General features: G+C 34.2%; 3 protein-coding genes across 3 annotated transcripts; all 3 read right to left on the bottom strand.

The window, feature by feature from the left end:
• Window positions 1-1,247: 1,247 nt before the first annotated feature.
• LOC125824980 (transcription initiation factor TFIID subunit 12) lies at window positions 1,248-8,640 on the bottom strand. The gene is made up of 8 exons (XM_049504327.1): window positions 7,984-8,640; window positions 6,838-6,999; window positions 6,217-6,717; window positions 3,528-3,602; window positions 2,104-2,182; window positions 1,967-2,031; window positions 1,835-1,870; window positions 1,248-1,558 (listed from the first exon to the last, which is right to left on the bottom strand). Exons 1-8 carry the CDS (start codon window positions 8,614-8,616, stop codon window positions 1,430-1,432), a joined length of 1,680 nt encoding a protein of 559 aa, XP_049360284.1. The 5' UTR covers window positions 8,617-8,640; the 3' UTR covers window positions 1,248-1,429.
• Window positions 8,641-9,911: 1,271 nt separating this feature from the next.
• LOC125825194 (uncharacterized) lies at window positions 9,912-12,365 on the bottom strand. The gene is made up of 11 exons (XM_049504530.1): window positions 12,236-12,365; window positions 12,008-12,102; window positions 11,651-11,708; window positions 11,347-11,541; window positions 11,065-11,144; window positions 10,892-10,974; window positions 10,744-10,795; window positions 10,608-10,676; window positions 10,414-10,500; window positions 10,258-10,322; window positions 9,912-10,005 (listed from the first exon to the last, which is right to left on the bottom strand). The coding sequence occupies exons 1-11, from the start codon at window positions 12,363-12,365 to the stop codon at window positions 9,912-9,914; spliced, it is 1,008 nt and encodes a 335-aa protein (XP_049360487.1).
• A 630-nt stretch (window positions 12,366-12,995) lies between these two features.
• On the bottom strand, window positions 12,996-17,756 carry LOC125825187 (uncharacterized). Its single transcript, XM_049504522.1, has 11 exons — window positions 17,618-17,756; window positions 17,058-17,152; window positions 16,263-16,320; window positions 15,490-15,684; window positions 15,211-15,287; window positions 14,819-14,901; window positions 14,664-14,715; window positions 14,199-14,267; window positions 13,997-14,083; window positions 13,830-13,894; window positions 12,996-13,201 (listed from the first exon to the last, which is right to left on the bottom strand). Exons 1-11 carry the CDS (start codon window positions 17,745-17,747, stop codon window positions 13,087-13,089), a joined length of 1,026 nt encoding a protein of 341 aa, XP_049360479.1. The 5' UTR covers window positions 17,748-17,756; the 3' UTR covers window positions 12,996-13,086.
• Window positions 17,757-19,754: the final 1,998 nt, after the last annotated feature.

Below are 19,754 nucleotides of genomic sequence, written 5' to 3'. Positions count from 1 at the left end.
ACTATTAATGTTATGACAATTATAGACTAAATTGATTTTTTTAATATGGATTAAGAGAGCTGTAGATTTAATTTAATATACAAGATTGGATTTGATTTTGATTTTATTCGATTTTTCTTTGATCAATTTGTTGATCCAAAAACACAATATTGGACCCAATTAAGATCTTTGCATGTTATGTGATTTTAGGAGTTCAACGCTAGGTAATTTGATCAATAAGATCGTCTAATTTCTATAGAACTTAATTACGAAAATACTTGTAAAGGATAATATGGTTAAGCAAAGCCAAATAAATTTTTCATGAAAACCATTTCTCCACACAAAATTTGTGAATAAGTGATTATTTGATAGTAATTTATGTCGTATTATTATTATATTAATATAAGACAGTCTGGTGCACTAAGCTTTCACTATGAGCAAGAGTTAAAGGAAGAACTGAATCACAAAAATCTATTATACATAAGTCATACCCTTACTCTATATTTCTATTTTTTTTTAAAAAATATTTCCATAGCTCAAACAACATGTGACATCAATCAAACCCTAAAAGACAATAATTACTTCTTGTTAAACTAAGAAACAAAGAATAACCATCTATGATGAGGATCTTTAAGGAATTGTAGGTTTATCCAACTCAAAGAATAAATATTAAAAAATAATAATGTAATTTATAGGATTTTTCTACAACTAAAAGGATATTCTTAAATTACCTCCTAGTTAGTGAAACAAGAAAGACAAAGGGTAGAGAGAAAAAACTTTTCGCATTACGTTTCAATGAAATGAAGTTGAAGATAAGAAATCAAGCTTTACTTTACCAGGTACAAAAAAATGTCATCACCACTTAAGTAGCGTGCGAGAAAACTCACAAGTAAAGATTTTTCATTCACAATATTAGGTTTAGTCAACAATAAGCATAAGTAAAGAGAATATTGTTAGTTATTTTGCTATTAAAAAGTTGTTGGACATAAATTATTGCACGTTATAGCACATGTATTTGACCTGGAAATTACACGGAGCTACATATAATAATCCATTCAATAATTTCACATGCACATGGATTGATGCAAATGACTTTTCAACACGTAACAAAATTGAATAATGAAGTGTTTGATTTTAAAATACAAGAAATTTATCGATAACTTAGTCATAATACATACGCCGATATATAGCAAAAATCGAACAAATGGACGGGTCAACAAAATATTTACATATGAGAAATATCACCATAAAAGTGATACATCCCTTCCCACATTTTCTCCATTTGAACAAAAACAAAATAATACAATTTCATTTTTTTTCTTTTCTCAATACTAATTATAAGTTAAGAAATTTAATTTAACATGGAAGTAAAAAGATCTAGTCCTAATTTTACTGTGAAGTCAGTAAAAAATTCTTCCTGCCTTTTGTTTTCATCACAATGCACAAGCTTTCATGTCTTGGCATTAGGGGAACCCAAAATATTAGATGCACTCTTTGCTAAATGGCTTTTCATATTCCCACCAGTTTGTGTTGGGCCCTTTGCATTTGTCATCTCGGCCACGAGAGCCGATTTCTTTATCTGTCAAACGAACAACGACTGATCAGCTAATAATGACCGATATATATCACCGGGACCAAAGGTTGACTTCAGGGTTTGGCAAAAACAGTAACTTTGACTCAAACCATGTATATTGGTTGAGAATTTCAGATTAAGTTTAGAACACAGTTATAAACTCATAAAGTTCAAATCTTGGATCTGTCTCTATTAATGTCACATTATCTTCTCATTTTGAAACAGATACGTAAAGACGAAACCAATCACAAGCAATAAGACAAAGTAAAAAATTTAACTTACCACTGCTATTCTCTCCTTGTGGATGTCACTTGTTAACTGAGAAACCAGAAAAGAAACAATCAGATAACAAGAAAAGATTGGAAAATAAAGACTACATCACAAAGAAGTCTAATTATGTAGTATTGAACTCACTGGCTTCTTGTAGGCTCTGATTTCATCCCCGCCAAAACCAGGGAGAGTCATATTCCAATTCCTTTCTGTATCAAATACACTTTAATATGTTAGGTACTGCATAATGTTGGACCAGTCAGGAGTAGAAAGTAACTTACCAAGATGCAGAAGGATGTCCTTTGCTTCCAATGTATTGGATTTTCGATGCTTGGCCAATGAACAGCCAAATGTGGTAATCTGGTCAAGCAGGAAGTAGTTAAGGACCAGTACAAAAATGAGAAACGCGCTGTTAACATAGTATTGTCATTTGGCTGGAGAATATACAGGTCCAAAGGGACTCTGATATCAACTTAAACCACCCAACAGATATGGAAAATAATAATAATTCAGAACTCTGATTTTACATGCCGTGGTGTAGAATGAATGAGCAACTCATTATAGAGCTCTTACTTTCTAGAAGTGTGAGGAATGATCAGCCTTCTCTTTCCTCCTACCCTAAGCCACCCCGAATTAAAGGAGATTCAGGTCCTCCGCATGTTACCAGAACTACAAGTTCAATAAATGTGAGTCTTAATTCACAAATCCTACTAGAGCTTATATTACCTTCCCAAAGATTGTTTTACATCCATTAGCTGCATTCACCCTGTTAAGTAACTAATACTGCCTCTCCTGTTAATTTTCTTTCCCTCAACCCATCTCCCAATTTTTATTTCCTGCCACGACATTTTTGGAGTAACCATAAAGTACTGGATGTTGATATCAATTATCTGTCACATGAATCCTCCAGAAAAGATTCACGCATTAATTGTAACACAGAAACTGAGAAGGAACGGCTAATTTGAAGAGAAAATTTGCAACAATTTTCCAAGCCCCTCCTCTGTACTCCCCCTTTAGATTTGTAGAATCACACATAATATAGCTACAAGAAATGAGCTCCCAAATCGCTTGGCATTTACATAAAATTTCATTTCAAGAGAAGCAATATCCAATTGAAAGAAAAAAAAGACATTGATCTGCATAGGAAGAGTCTATCTCATAAATAAAACAAGAACTTGAATGACAAAGGGAGCAAATCTGAATTTTTCCTTAAAACTAAGAACATACGCTTATTGCCTATATAACACAAAAAAGAAAACTTGATGCAGAATAGTCGGATCTAAGGGAAAATCTTATATCCTTGCTTCCTAGAATTCGTTGTGTTCATCTACAAAGAAATTCATAGTTCAGTACAAACAGAGACCTTGATCAGGTGGCAATTTCAACCTTTCTTGTACTTAACAGGAAGTAAGCAATAAATGAAACCGCGTACCCCTGAGCTCACCATATTCTCTTTTTTTGTTTTTTTCAGGATAAAAACCCCTGATCTTACCACATTAAGCTGAATGGAATTGCACAACTAAAAAGTAATGGCATTATCTATGAAAATGAACTAGCTATCTTTATCCTATTAAAGCATGGCCAGAACTTCAGCCCCACTAGAGTACTTCCAAGAATTATCTTACAATATACCTATCAGATTGTCAGGTGAGATTTCAGATTGAAAGGAATATTTCAGTGTGAAACAACTAGAATATGAACTTACAGATTCCACAAATTCCTCTGCTATATCAACGAGGATGTCTTCAACTTCAGCATCCAATTTCTCTGATGGATCAATCTGTCAATGAGAGATGCAGGTCAAGCAATTGAATCATAAAGGCAAAGAGAATAGACACCTGATACCAAAATCAAATAGCAGGAGAGACAGGATAAAATGTCGAGAGATTTTGTTCATTTTGCAAGTTGACTATGAATGACAAGGCTTCTTCTATTATATTTATTTATACACCTCAGATTTCAACATGATTGCCCCTCCTTTTCTTACCTGCCTTTACACTTTAAGAAGTCACTTTGTCCAAAACAGGAACTCTTACCAAAACATCAACTAGTGATAGGCACTCCATTTCCAGTGACTGATAAAAAAACATTGTTTTCTCTTTTTTTTTGGCAGAAATACCATTGACGGAGTCGGCCAGGGGATGGGGTGGTGGTTGACGTATATGGGTAACCTCAAAATCCCAGGTTTAAATCCCTACAAGGTTCAAAATCCCAATCCGAGCACTCAGTTTCCATATACTCAAACCTTGATAGGCATGTTGACCTAGCACTTATACTTGTGGTCTGCCCATTGGATTCAAGCTAGCAAAGACACCATCATATAATTTATAACTACAAAAATTTTCACCAGCTTCCAACTATGATGAAGTATCACTATTACACAATGGGATGTATGGATTCAGTATGTACATTATCAATGGATCCTGCAAGCTTATAAACAGCAAAAGCTTTCAATAATATTTATCCTTCCGTATCTTGTTTGCATACATTTACTAGCTAGAGCTGAATCCTTCCAATCAGACCTAGCATAATCTGATTGCAAATTGAACATCTAATTCTTGACAGTTTGCAATCAGAATATGCTAGTTCATATTTGGCAAATAGAATATGCTAGTAACAGTTTGCAAGCAGATAAATCATAGCTAGTAATTGCTGTTAACGCAATAGCCTGACAGTATATTACAGAGTAAACACCATTATTTAGGATGTGTGATTAACCCACACATCATTCATTGCACTCATTTGGTTTATTCAAAACCAAAAGCACATCCTCATAAAGTTAAACCACTGTTTCTAGTGAAATCTTCCTGTACTACAGTCGAAAGCTACAACGGACTGCACACCAGAAAATCCACAGCTGCAGTGCTGCCTTACACTCGGGTAAATGGTGACTACTCATTCCCTACCAATTTACAGACGAGTCAGCATAACTGAGATTAACTTCCAGAGTAGCAGACAAGCAGTCATAATTTATACTGCTAAACTTGAAGTCGCTATCATGCCGAATCATGGTAGCCCAGTTGGTTTGGCTACCTAAACTTTCACCTTCGTAGTGGGGGTTCAATTCCCTGCCTTGTAATTCCCTATCAAGCTGAAACATCTTCCTAAGAGGTTTGCCAACTTGCCTCTTCAAGAATTATAGGTAGAAAGACTTGGAAAGCTACCTATTACTGGTTCCTTGCCTTGTAATCCCCTATCAAGCTGAAACATCTTCCTAAGCGGTTTGCCAACTTGCCTCTTCAAGAATTATAGGTAGAAAGACTTGGAAAGCTACCTATTACTGGTTCCCTCATCTAAATAATCTCAGTTTGCAAGCTAACAGGATAAAGCTTTACAAGCAACATCACTACTTAGGAAGGCATCATATGTACAATCTTGCCATTGGGCAGCCAAATTCTGACAATATAAGAGCCAATAAACATTACCTAGTGATATAGCACCAAAAACTGAGACCAAGAAGGGGAGAAAGAGTACAGAGAGAGAAGAATAAGAGAGAGAGAGAGAGAGAGAGAGAGAGAGAGAGAGGAAGGGAGGGAGGGGGGAGGAGGAAAGGGATAAATAGAAAGAGGACTGTAATATCAAATCAATACATCTGTTACACATGTCTTCCCACACGAAATGCACGAATGTTCTACTGATCAAATAAAGACATCTAAGCAAATAAAAACATTTGAAACTACCAGAATTTAATATCTAACTAAAATGACAAGACTAGAGTAGACTAAATCATATATCTAACTAAAATGGTAAGACTAGACTAAAGATAAGACTAGATAAATTCTTTAATAAGACTTTATTTCAAACTAAAGGATACGATAAATAAAAAGCAACTGTATCTGTGTATAATATTTTATCAGCTACATCATCTAGTTAATAGTAATAACTTCTCAATTACTGAATCTAGTATAGCTGCATTCTCAACACAATGCAAGCAAAAGTATCTCATCCTATCAACTGACATGGAGCTTAATAATCTTACTTCAACACAAGTTTCAAAAACACCTATCTCATGGAACTTCAAGATTAGTACTCATAAGAAAACAACCAACAACTGCGCCTCATCCCAAGTCCCAATCACTGATAAGAGAATCAAACAAGCAAAATGCAAATTCGTAATTTATGGTGGAAGGTCCTCCTCCTTTGACAGGCAAGAAATAGCATGCAGGAAATTAACGTAGTGAAGTGATCCAGCTATGATATACATGCCGACATAGTGAAAACAGGTAAAGCCTGAACATATGTTCTCCTTTAAATTCCATCAATCTATACAGGAATACTTATTAAAAAAATTGGCATATATAGTAATAATTTCAAGAAAGAGACTCTCTAAATCAGGTAGATCATGAAATATTCTCAACACTGGGAGACGGCGAGTTTAACATGTCTACACTAACCTGGGTCACAATCTCTTGGATGCTTCTCTTGCTTAGAATCCTAGTACAAGGATCTCCCATCTCTAAAGTGGTAGCAGCCTTACTAGGTGGTCCTGGCTGGACTGCAGTGGGTTGCATCAATGCATGTGATGAAGGTCTCTGGATTCCTAAACCCTGACCTCGGCCAAGTGGTTGATTAGATAATGATTGTTGAATCCTGGATGGAGGCATCTGTTGCCCCAAATGATCTTGGGACTGACTTGAGGCTGAAGGCTGTGACTGTTGGACAGAAGATGTAGTAGTAACAGTATGCTGATGCGGTGCAAGAATATGGGACCTTTGATGCAAAGACTGAGGATTAATTTGAGGTCTCAATGATGGTGTCGGCAAAGGGGGCTTCCCCGGTGCTCCTGAAGATAACCATGGCTGAGTCTGTGTCCTTGGACTTTGAGAGGTAGTATGTGATTGGGACGGCGGAAATCCGACTGACTGAACTCTCAACATGCTATGGCCTTGAAAATTCTGAAAGGGTAAATGAAGAAGAAACAAATAACCTCAATGTTTTACAGCTACCTGAACCTAAACAACCAAATATTAAAAGGAAGTACAAAGAACTGATATCTCTCATAAGGAATTACTGACCTGTGTAGCAGCAGACTGACTACTGATGCTCGTCTGAGGTCTAATCGAAGAGGAGACAGGTCTCAGTTGCTGAGGAGAAACCCCTGCAGGACGCATCGGTGAAGTTGAACCAAGTGATCCCATCATTCCCATCCCATGCATTCCTTGTATAGGCTGCCTCACCTACAGATAACAAGAATCAGTTAATATCCAATATACAATGTAAATCAAGAACCCAGAGGTGTGAATTCACACAAAAATTCAAAGTATGCAAATTCCTAACTCAAAGAACCATATTCATATTTGAACAAAAACAGACCTAACCACATAAACCAGAGTGACCAAGATCCAAAATACCTTACAGTTCATGAAATGCAAACCTCTTTCCTAATTCCTACATAAGATCAGACTCAGAATACTAAATCAAGCAACCTGAATCATTTTATGTCTTTCTTACTATTAAGTACTCCCTCAGATCATTTTTTGTCTGCCGTTTAAAGTTTTGGTATGCCCAGCAAGAAAATCATTAGATGACATCAATCATTATGGGTATTTGACCAAATATAATGGCATGGTCAATTATCCCCAACACAAATATGTTAAGCTTTACCCCGCTACTGACTATGGTACTTTGTACTGTGTCTCCGAAATAAAAGTAGATGAACGATGGCATTGAACCTTGCATGGTAAAATCACAATCCATTGCCTTGATCCAGTTGGCTACATCCATCCTTACGCCCTACACATGTTAAAAGTTTCAATTTTGATTCTCTATTACCCAATAATGTGGAACTATTATTGTAATTAAATCGAATTGTTTGCATTCTAGCCATAGCATGGTACTCATCTAACTTTTTGCTAAAACTATTTTACATGCACCTCAACTACTCAACGAGCACCGTAATCTTTATATCCACTTTATCTAGCACTACCCCAGGAGCTCCTCTAAACTTGTTTCAGTAATTTTACTGCTTTAAATTTCTCCTTTTTAATAATTAATGACCTTCAGAGGTTACCTTTAGCAGATTATTAGTTTATAAATTAGGCTGCAATTGCAAAAAAAAAAAAAAATCGCTGTTCAGAAACCAAAACAATATAGTAGGCACATACAATTGCAATTGCATACACATACGAAAAGGATGGGCGAAAAGGCGAAAAATTTAGTACCTGTGAGGTAGTTGAGGTGGGCGGCGTAGAATCAGGCAAATTGCGACCTAAACCACCAAATTGCTGTCCATAAGAAGGCGTCGTCAATGAAGAGAAAGAGCTACTAGGGTGATGAGCAGGTACTCCCATAGCCATACCACCTCTAGGGTTTTGGTTTTGCATAGACACCGAAGAAGACGAAATCGAAGAAGATGATGACGACGAGTGAGGTGGTGGTGGGGGAGGTGGAGGAGGTAACGAAAAGTGTTGAAAAGGTGAAGGCTGTTGCCATGGCCGGCCAAAGGGTTGTCTTGCTTGAGCATTTTGTGAAGTGGCTGCTGAAGGGTTTTGCTGCTGTGCTGCGGCGGCAGCAGTGATGGTACCGCCGGGACTGATGGTGGTGGTGGTGACGGTTTTAGTACCTGAAGTGATGGTGGTGGTGACAATGGTTTTAGTAGCTGAAGTGGTGGTGGTAGGGTTTAGGTTTACTGGCTGTGATGCTACTGATGTAGTGGTTGTTGTAGAAGGAAGTTGACTGATTGCGGTGGAGGAAGGAGGTGGTGGAGCCGGAGATGATGTCGGAATTTGTTCAGTTGGCTGTGAAATGGGTGTCGCCGGCGCCGGCGTTGTCGGCGGTGGTTGACTCTGCTCCATTGGATTTTCAATGATTAATTGAGAGGTTTTTCGGGGAGATGATTATATATATATATATATTATTTCGATCCACTTTTGATTGTCATGTTTTTTTTTGTTTTTAGATTCATACTAAAAGAAATTGATCAACATTTTATGATGTATTTTTTCATTATATTGCTATGTAAAACATTGCAATTTATAGTACTTTTTCTATAGTTTTTACATATCGAATTAATGTAATCTAATTTAACTTTGAAAAATATTCAAATTAACTTTTGAAAAAAGCAATGTGACAACTAAAAGTGGACGGAGGTAGTATAATTTTGCTTTATTTATTTGTTTCTATCTAACATGATATCTGCGTCAATTTGTGCTTATTTCCAATTTTCACTAACTTCACTTGCTACGTCAAACCAACACAAGTTACAAATAACTTTATTTATCGAAATTTGAACTAATACAAGTATCTACGAATATCTCGATTATTTTATCTGATGCTAATTCAGCTACTTGCTACTTCATGTTAGCATAGTTATTAAATAGCAAGTATTGAAGACGTGGATAAAGTATAACCAACTCACAATAAATAATGAAAGAAAAAAAAGATACTAATTGGAAGTTGTTTTTTATAATAAAAATTGTAAGTAATTGCAATTTGACTACAATAATAACTCCATAACACAATCAGTCATAAATCATAATATCCAAAAAATGAAAATGAAAAAGATAAGGAGAACTTTCATCACCGTTCGTTTAAAAGGATAATTTCAGCACATCTTAATACCCATGTTGAGATTTCACTAATTCAGATTAACTTTGTGTAAGACTCATTAGAGTGAAAACACTCCCTACCAAATATTGTCTTTCATATACAAATTTTGATCTCGAGACCTTTTGATTAAGGAGGGAGACATCATAGTCTTGGTAGTGATAATTTTGGAACTTAATTTGCATATATTTTACAAGTATGCTAAAATTAGTCTTTGTTAATTTCTTAAACTATGTGCTCAATCAATCACTTCACATAAAATGCGGCGGAGGGAGTACATATTCGAAAATGATAGAGATCATAGATTCAACATGCTACTCACCAAACGTCGGTAATATCTAACAAGTTGAGTCTTGTGTAGGACAGAACACCAACACATAATAACTGTTTTGTGGTTTAATAGTTCTATACTCCGTCTGTTCACTTTTACTTGTCGTGTTGCACTTCTCGAGAGTCAAATTACAAGTTTTAGTATTCAATCAAATTGATTCTCGTGAAGCGAAATGTAACAAGTAAACACTGAATCTTGATTATACAACTAGCTTCATGTCTCTTCATCTTCATTGAGAAGTTGGTACCTTTGATCATCTGCATTTGCTTCTTCAATAGTAGCTGATGCATTTACAGGATCCTTCTCACTGTTGATCAACAAACAAGTTGTATTAGCAATCCAATGACTACTTATTATTGCAAAAGACAATTTTGGTTGGCGAAAGAACGATTTGACTAGGCATTTCGCGAGTTTTTCAACCTCCAACTAGCTTATAGCAGTTAATGCTGAAGCGCTTTTTTTTTTCTCTAAGGTTATCATCCACTTCATTGATCGCTAACTGACACCCTTTGGGTGCGATTTTCTAAATAAGATAAGGAATTCAAAGAGCACAACGTACGTTTTCGAGTATATGATCAGCCCAGTAACTACTAGTGCAAAAGCTACAAAAAACAGCCATTCAACCTGCAATTTTCAATTAGGAATGATCAGCACAGTGAGAGCTGCAAGTGTGGCGGAAACCATCAAAACTCGTTGAATACAGGGAAAAGAATACCTTTTGCTTGTAGAAAAAGGTTCTAATGACAACTGCCCACACATCAGATGTGAGAAGAGATAGATTGAACAAGGTTGAGCCACTCATCTGCACTCGTGCCTTACTTTAGTACGATTAACCAAATATCCGACAACAAATACACATCCCCACTATGCTAATTCAGCGGATGGAACTATGAAGAGTGAACGTTTTACCTTGAGAAGAAACGGAACTAAGGTGTAGAACATAAAGCTTGCCACTGCATAGCCACAGAAGGCTACTATCTGAAAAATGAGAGACAACAACGATATTAGATGAGCGAAAATAAGACAACGAATGTAAGTCACTTACAAGCTCTGCAGACCACTTGACTGACTCCAGACTCTTCCTTTCCAAGATTGGTCTGAGAAAAAAATTAAAAATGAGAAACTTTACATTTCAAGTTCCACGGCTATAAGAAATGAATGTGAAAAAAACAACTTTTAGGTAGAGAGTATACATCTCAGTTATAGTAACAAGCAAGCCGAAAAGACCAATCATGGAAACCACTTCAACATGATCTTTCTTTTTCACACAGAACTCCTGCACCAAAGCTAATATTTAGAGTAACAATTCAGTAGAGACGAGTTGAGGTGTCTAGGTATGCACTGTCAAGAGACAAATTATACTAACCTCACCAACATTACTCACGGAGAAGAAAAATGTCGCTATGATGACAAATATATCACCAAGAATAGGTTTGGAACCGCCTGCTATTGAAAATGATAGAAGCATAAGCAAACTAAACAATCTCCTTAATAAGGTGTTTCCCGCCTAGGAGTGGCAATTAGCTTGTTCTCTCTGCCATCCACCCTTTCCATTCCTTGTCCTTTCGAGAACTCAAGGAAAGATTAGATGATAAGAAACATTTTCCTATTTACGAGTTAAATAAACATTTAGTAAACAGACGAGTACCACTTCCATCACTCGCCTTAGCATCTGATAGTAGCACAAGTCCAAGACCACCTAAACAGACTGCTGTACCAAAGAATTGCCACGGAGAATATCGTGTGCCTAAAAATAGCCACGTCAAAATCATCACCCAAGCTATAGTCCAGCAATCTAGTATGGTCACACTGGTGATTGATGAGTACTGAAATGCTTTATTTACTGCAATAAATCCAACAGAAGTAATGAAAACGAGTTCATTCAGTGCACAACTAGCTTTGATTAATATGGGAAATGCAGAGAATATCTCTTTAACGGAGAAGCATCTTACCAAGAAAACTTCCCTGGACATCAGCAAAGCCTATAAGGGCATACCAATACCAAGGAATCTGCAAACTCAAGACAACATTCAAATGATAACCATCATGTATAACTAAAAACAAAAATACACTTAATAGACCGATACTCCGAAATCATTTTCTTGAAGGTACATTGTTACAATGAGAAAAGTCTAAAAACAGCATTCAACAAAATCCACAATTATAGCACAAGAACAAACATTTTTTGATCACAAACTTGTTAATGTCAACTCACTTAATAAAGTGTCATTGTTTGCTAACATAACTTCGAAAATTCAAATTTTTAAGTTTCTAACTTCAAAATCTATGGTCAAACGGGAGCAAAGTACCTGTAATTTCTGCCTTCTGTAAATCATGATTCCTCCATACACCAAAGCTAATGCTGTGTAAGTGAAGAATGACAGAGAAAGTGGAGTATTTACACCTACAAATGCAAAAACACAAATAATCAACAAAATGCTTCTAATATATCAAGATTCTTTTCTTTTTTTTTAACAAAATCCCATTTAGCTTAACAAATTAATCATACTCATAATCCAAAAAAAGTTCAAACTAACCAAGATTTGCCACTAGAGAAGAAGCAAAACTAATGAGAGCCCTAACAAAAGACACTACTTGGCCTAAAAACAAAGGGTAAAAAGTTGTCAATATGCCTTCATGATTCCTCCACCAGCTGCTCCTACTCATGGCTGAAAAACACCCCACCCCAAAGCAAAAAAAAATCAAAACTTTATAAGAAAAAGTAACAAAAAAATAGCAAATAATAGAAACTTCAACTAAAAAGAGCTTCTATAATGCAGTAAACAGATGAAAAAAAAAAATATGGTCACTGTCACAGATCCCAAATCTGAGCACAAAATAATATATTAATAGAAAAAATAGTACAAAATGAGGTTGAAATTTAGTTGGGGCCCTCAGTGCTCTGATACTATGTAGAAGTTTCTGATCATCTTATCTAAAATTTAAACTGTTAGAGTTAGGGAGAACATACTTTTGTTATTTAATTTTATTCTTAACAATTACGATACTTAATTTGCTTCTTAATTGTAGAGTTATGAAGCAACAAGTAAACACATTGATCAAACGATAAATAGTACTCCCTCTGTTTCAATTTTTTTGTTCTACTCTCTTTTTAGTCCGTTTCAGATCAAATGTATTTTTCCTTTTATGACAACTCATTAATTTTAACTTCCCACATGAGAGATTTATGAGCACAAGATTAAAGAGCATTTTCACTAGTCTGCTCTACTTTCTTAAATTCTGTGTTAAGTCAAAACTAGACAAACAAATAGAATCAGAGAGATGGGAAAAATAGTTAACTCCAATTATATAGATGTTGAACAATTTCAGAAGAATAATAATATGTAAATTACATGTAATTCCAATGAATCTTGATTTCTACAACTAGTTATGAAATAGTTTCATGACGTCTATGATCAGCTTGCTCTTCATCTTCATTAAGAAGTTGGTATCTTTGATCAGCTTCTTCAATATTAGCTGGTGCATTTACATGATCCTTCTCACTGTTGATGAACAAACAAGTTGTATTAGCAACAACAATGATTTCTTTTGATTGCAAAAGACAATTTTGATTGGCCAAAAGAATATCTGATTACGCGTTTCTGCGAATTTTTCAGCCTCCAACTAGCTATAGCAGTTACTGCTGATGTGATGAAGTCCTAACTTGCACACATCTCGACTATTTCACAAGTACCTGCATAAGTACAAGTAACTGTGTCCGCCAAGGCTTAGGCAGATGGGATACGAAGAGGTCACCTAATGTTTTTTTGTCTCCGTTGGGATTTGAATTTGGTCCCCAAGGTTATCACTCATTTTATTGACAGCTAGATGACACCCTTGGGTGCGATTTTCTAATTTCTTCTTCATGTTCTAGTTCTGAATGGGTAAAAAACATGGACTTGGAGTATAATACATCTTACGATTCATGTGACGGTATTGAATGTAGATGGTTTAGGTAACTAAGAATTTTTTCATTTTCAGGTTCTACTACTAACTTATTACAGCTGATGAATTATACAATGTTTACTTTTTTTTCACTTTAGTATGAATTTTGCAATCAAGTGTGTTACTTTACCTCATCCCTGTTCATAATCAATGATAAGATAACGAATTTAAAGAGCATGAACATACGTTTTCGAGTATATGATCAGTCCAGTAACCACAAGTGCAAAAGCTACAAAGTACAGCCATTCAACCTGCAATTTTCAATTAAGAGTGATCAGCACACTGAGAGCTGCAAGTGTGGCGAAAACCATCAAAATTCGTTGAATATGGGGAAAAGAATGGATAAAAAGTACCTTTTGCTTGTAGAAAAAGGTTCTGATGACAACTGCCCACACATCGGATGTGAGAAGAGATAGATTGAACAAGGTTGAGCCACTCATCTGCATTTGAATTACTCGTGCCTTACTTTAGTACGATGAACCAAATATCCGACAACAAATACACATCCACTATGCTAAATTCAGTGGATGGAATGATGAAGAGTGAGTGTTTTACCTCGAGAAGAAACGGAACTAAGGTGTAGAACATAAAGCTTGCCACTGCATAGCCACAGAAGGCTAATATCTGAAAAAGATTTTCAAATTGAACTAAGGCATTTCTTTCACTGCTTAACTTAAGAGATAAGAAGATCAAGAATTACAAGTTATGACCCAAATCTTTTCCAGTATTTCATATTTTTAACTATTTACAAGCTCTGGTTAGCGATGAAGACTTATAGACCAACTTCTCAAATTATTCAAGTTTCTAGACTATCCAGCACTTGGAATGAAGATTTTTACTACAATACTTAATGTTTAGCAAGTAGCACAAAAACTAAAGGGCAGTACGGTGATCATACCCCTACCTCGTGGAGGTAAGGAGATTGTTTCCGATAGACCATCAGCCCAAGAAAATCATATTTCAGAAAACAAAAACGATATTAGTGGAGCAAATATAAGACGACGACTTTAAGTTACTTACAATCTCAGCAGACCACTTAACTGATTCCAAACTCTTCCTTTCTAAGATTGGTCTGAGACAAAGTTAAGTCATTAATTATGCTCGACGCGATTTCTTTGTGTTGAGATTGTACATAATGCAATGTGAAATAAACAATTTTTAGATAGAAAGGATACATCTCAATTATAGTAACAAGCAAGCCGAAAAGACCAATCATGGAAACCACTTCAATACGATCTTTCTTTTTCACACAGAACTCCTGCACCAAAGTGAATTATAGTTAAACGTACCATAAATTTCTCTATAAGAACATGTTTATGCTTATATTTAGAGTAACAATCCGGTAGAGAGGAGACATTTGAAAATAAACGTAATATATAAACATACACTCAAACTTGGCCTCATCCGGCAAGTAAGCACTCCGAACTGTTCAACTGACACAGTGGAGACGAGCTGAAGTCTCTAGATGTGCACTCTCAAAGTTTGAGTGCTTACTAATCATCTGAGACCAAGTTTGAATGTTTGTTCGTGTATGCCTTGAAAATATGAAGAGACAAATTACACTAACCTCACCAACATTACTCATTGCGAAGAAAAATGTCCCTATGATGACAAATATATCACCAAGAATAGGTTTGGAACCACCTGCAATTGAAAACGATCGAAGCATAAGTAATTTCCTTAATTAGGCACTTCCCGCTTAGGAGTGGCAATCAGCTTCTCTCTGCCATCCACCCTCTCCACTCATCTCATAATTGAAGTCCTTCCGAGAACTCAAGGAAATCAAATATGAGAAACATTTTTCATTTACGAACTAAATAAATCATTTTAGGAAACAGACAAGTACCACTTTTGTCACTCGCCTTAGCATCGGATAGAAGCACAAGTCCAAGACCACCTAAACAGACTGCTGCACCAAAGAATTGCCACGGAGAATATCGTGTGCCCAAAAATAGCCACGTCAAAATTATCACCCATGCTATAGTCCAGCAATCCAGTATGGTCACACTGGTGATTGATGAGTACTGATATGCTTTATTTACTGCAATACATTCAACGGAAGTTAAATTTCGTATCGTGGATAATTGTGACTACATTAAAGTTCTAAAAATCATACAATGACATGAAATTACTATGGAAGACCTTTCTACCACATATTTTCAACCACAATACAGAGGACTAACCACAAGATTAAAGGAAATTTTGGTACATTCTATGTATCTTTAGTTTAGGACCATAAGATTCAAAAGTCTTCTTTACTTTCTTAAACTCCGTGTCCGTGTCAAGTCAAAACCAAACAGACAAATTGAAACGGAGGAAGCATATACTAAAATAGGTTGGAACTTACCAATTCCCAAAGTTCTTACTACAGAACTAACACCTAATTTGCAGTTAAGTAGAGTTAGAGTATCGGTATCAGTTAGCCAACATGCACTAAAAAAAACTGAGCTTTCTCCAAAACTAAGTTCCAAACCTCAAATTTCACAAAACAAAAGGAAATTAAACGATATCTATTGCATGAATAGATGGCACTTCACGTCAATGTTGTGAGCACAGTAATGGTTCAAGAGTTAATATGGAACAAGTCGAGAATGTCCATTTAGCGGAGAAGCATCTTACCAAGAAAATTTCCCTGGACATCAGCTAAGCTTAGAAGTGCATACCAATACCAAGGCACCTGCAAACTCAAGACAATATTCAATCGGTAACCATTACGTAAAACTAAAAACAAACTTCACTTAAAATAAAGTGAAACTCATGAATTATTTTCACTACTATAGCATAACAATGAACAAATTTTAATGAGTTGTTTACAAATTTGTTTCATCAATGTCAGTATTATTGTGTAGTGGAATGAACTGATCCAAATATATATATCAAAACCAGTTAGTTTGGGATTGAGGGAAGGAGCGGAGCCACAACGGTGGCTACGAGTTCAGCAGAATCCAGTAGTTTTGGTTCGAACCTTGTATTTGTGTTAAATGTACAAATAATGTAACGAAAACGCACTAAGCAAAAATGACTATAGTCCAAAACTCATAAACTAAAAATTTTAGCCCCGCCTTTGATTGAGGGAGTATAGTTATTGTTAGTTATGTACTTATGTTTGTTACTTAAGCAATATCAAAATAGACTCTTGAATATTACTCCCTCAGTTTCAACTTGTTTGTCTAACTTTCTTTTTTAGTCAGTTTTGAAAAAAAAGCCTTTATCTTCTACTTTTTTTAGCATTTCTTTAATTCTAAATTTCCACGGGACATGTTTAAGACTACAAGATCAAAGAAAATTTTGGTACATTCTACGTATCTTTAGTTTAAGACCACAAAATTCAAAAGTAATAGTACTTACTTTCTTAAATTAAGTACCAAATTAAAACCAGACAAACAAATTAATACCAAGGAAGTAACAAAACACCTGTAATTTCTGCCTCCTGTAAATCATGATTCCTCCATACACCAAAGCTAAAGCTGTGTAGGAGAAGAATGACAGGGAAAGTGGAGTGTTTGCACCTACAAATGCAAAACAAAATAAAACACAAATAATCAACAAAATGCTTCTCAGTTTCTCCCTCCGTTTCAATTTGTTCGTCATACTTTCTTTTTAGTCCTTTTTTTTAAAAAAAAAAAAATACATCTTCACAATTTTTGCATCTTCTTAATCTCAACTTTCCACATATCATATTTAAAACCACAAAATTAAATAACATTTAGGTATATTCTACGTAACTTTAGTTTAGTTTAAGTTAACAAGATACAATCTTTTGTTCATTTCTTAAAGTCCATATCAAGTCAAAACTAATCAAACAAATTAAAGCAATGGATCATCAAGATTCATTAATAAACAAAACCCCATTTAGCCTAACTAAATAAATCATAATAATTCAACAACAAAAAAAAAAAGTACCCCACCCCCCACCCCCCACCCCACCACCAGCTTCAATCCCCAAAAGTAAAAATCAAGAAAATCAAACTTACCAAGATTTGCCACTAGAGAAGAAGTGAAGCTCATAAGTGCCATAACAAAAGAAACAACTTGACCCAAAAACACAGGGTAAAAAGTCTTTAATATCCCTTCATAATTCCTCCACCAGCTGATATTATCCATAGAAAAAGCAAAAAAAATAAAAAAATCAAATCTTTATCCCAAAAAAGCAAAAAAAGAGAGATCTGCTATGTATTTATGGCTTCTTTTCTTTTTTTTTTGGTCAAATTTACAGATCCCAAATCTGAGCTGATTATTTTTTTTTTGTTTGAAGAAAAAAAAAAGTGTCCCTTTGTGAGTAAATATATTAATAATAGTTAGTACTTAGTAGTACAAGTACAGTGGCGGGAGTTAGCTACCTAACTGTCAAAACATTGTTAACTATATTTTCATGATTCTTTCTCTTACCTTTCGAGTTCGAGTTTTGAGTATAATAACGATAATAATAATATAATATATTTAATGAAATTCTACCAATGAGGTTTAGTAAAAATAGAATATATGTAGATTTTATCATTATCTGGTGAAGTTAGAGAGACTAATGGCGTAGCTACATAGTGTTAAGGGTGTTCGTCGAGAAAAAATATTATATATACAAATAAAATGATACACAAAATAATTAAATAACATATGTTGGACATCCTTAACACAACAAGTTATAGTAGCCTACTGATTTCAGATGCTTGAAATGAGATAGTACATGTGTGCTCGAAAGAGACTGTTTTCGAAAGATCCTCCATTCAAAGTGCAATAAATCTTAAATATAAAGAATAAAAAGACAATGAAAGAATATAGCGAGTAACAAGGTAGATGCAGAGTCTACCGAGCTTTGAGTATAGATAAAAATAGTTTTTTTTTTCTTTTGTGTAATAAATAGCACAAATAATGATAAGCAACTAGATATGTTAAGAAGTTATTTAAAACTTAAATTAGTCATTGAATAAAAAAAAATTAAATTATATGTGAAAATGATCAAATATATCTGATTTTGCTTAAAAGAATCATGTTGATTCTTTTTTTAAAAAATATTAAAATTATTTTTTTCGTTAAATAAAATAGTATAATTAAACTATTTCTATAACAATAATTATATATGTAAGCAATTTTTATGCAAACAAATATATTTACTCTAAATCGGAAAGTAAGATATATTATAGAGTATCCTTTTGACCGAAGCAGCCGACAATTTTAAGTGAAGTGATGATAGGAATATTTTTTTTCTTATCTTGTCTTTTCCAATAGCTAACAATTTTAAATTAATACAATAACATAATAAATTCAATGAATTTTCATAAGTGGATTTTGAAAATAATAAAGGGTGTGCAGACTTTACAGGTATTTTTATAGGTGGTTTGATGTGAAGGATAATATAAAATATTTTAAAGATTAAATTATAGTATTATTTAATTTATTATTTTATTATTTTATTAATAATTTTGAGGTAATTTACAAAAACTAAATAGGTAAAATGATAATGATATCTCTTTAAATTCTTTTTAGACATCACTTTTCATATTCATATATATTTATGTTATTTTTAATATCATGTATAATAATATTTACAACCTTCAGTACTCCTTATTTTTATGACAATTCTTCATATTTTTTTATTAAAAAATTATAATATATAAATATAATTTTATTTATGAATTTATTTGACTAACTCTTATGTGTATTTATATTTTGATTTCTCATAAATATTTTTTTACTTTAACAAACTTAAGATGAAATTTTTATTTTAAAGTTAAATAAGAAAAAAATAATTAAATACATACGGTGGGAATGCACACACAAAAGTATTTAAGCTAAAATAAGATGAAAGCTTTATTTTTAAGAAGAATAATTAAAGCTTGCAAAAAAAAAAGTTAAATAAAGTAAAGGGTATTTTTGCAAGCAAACAATTTGTTCTTAAAATTTATGCAATGCATATTGTTTTGAATATAACAAACTAAACCCTCAACAAAAAATAATCTCAATACAATTAATCCAACATAATTTATTTTATTATAACTAATATTATCATAACTTATATTCAAACCAAATGATCCTAAAAATTAAAATTATTATTTCTGACATCACCGCAACAAGTATTGTTCTCAAATAAATATTTGATGACATTTGATAAGATGT

Source organism: Solanum verrucosum, unplaced genomic scaffold (assembly GCF_900185275.1).
Source record: "Solanum verrucosum unplaced genomic scaffold, falcon-dt-bn FXZP01000125.1, whole genome shotgun sequence".
NCBI classification, from domain to species: Eukaryota; Viridiplantae; Streptophyta; class Magnoliopsida; order Solanales; family Solanaceae; genus Solanum; species Solanum verrucosum.
Note: the sequence above shows the minus strand (reverse complement) of the source record. Positions and strands in the feature narration are given on the sequence as shown.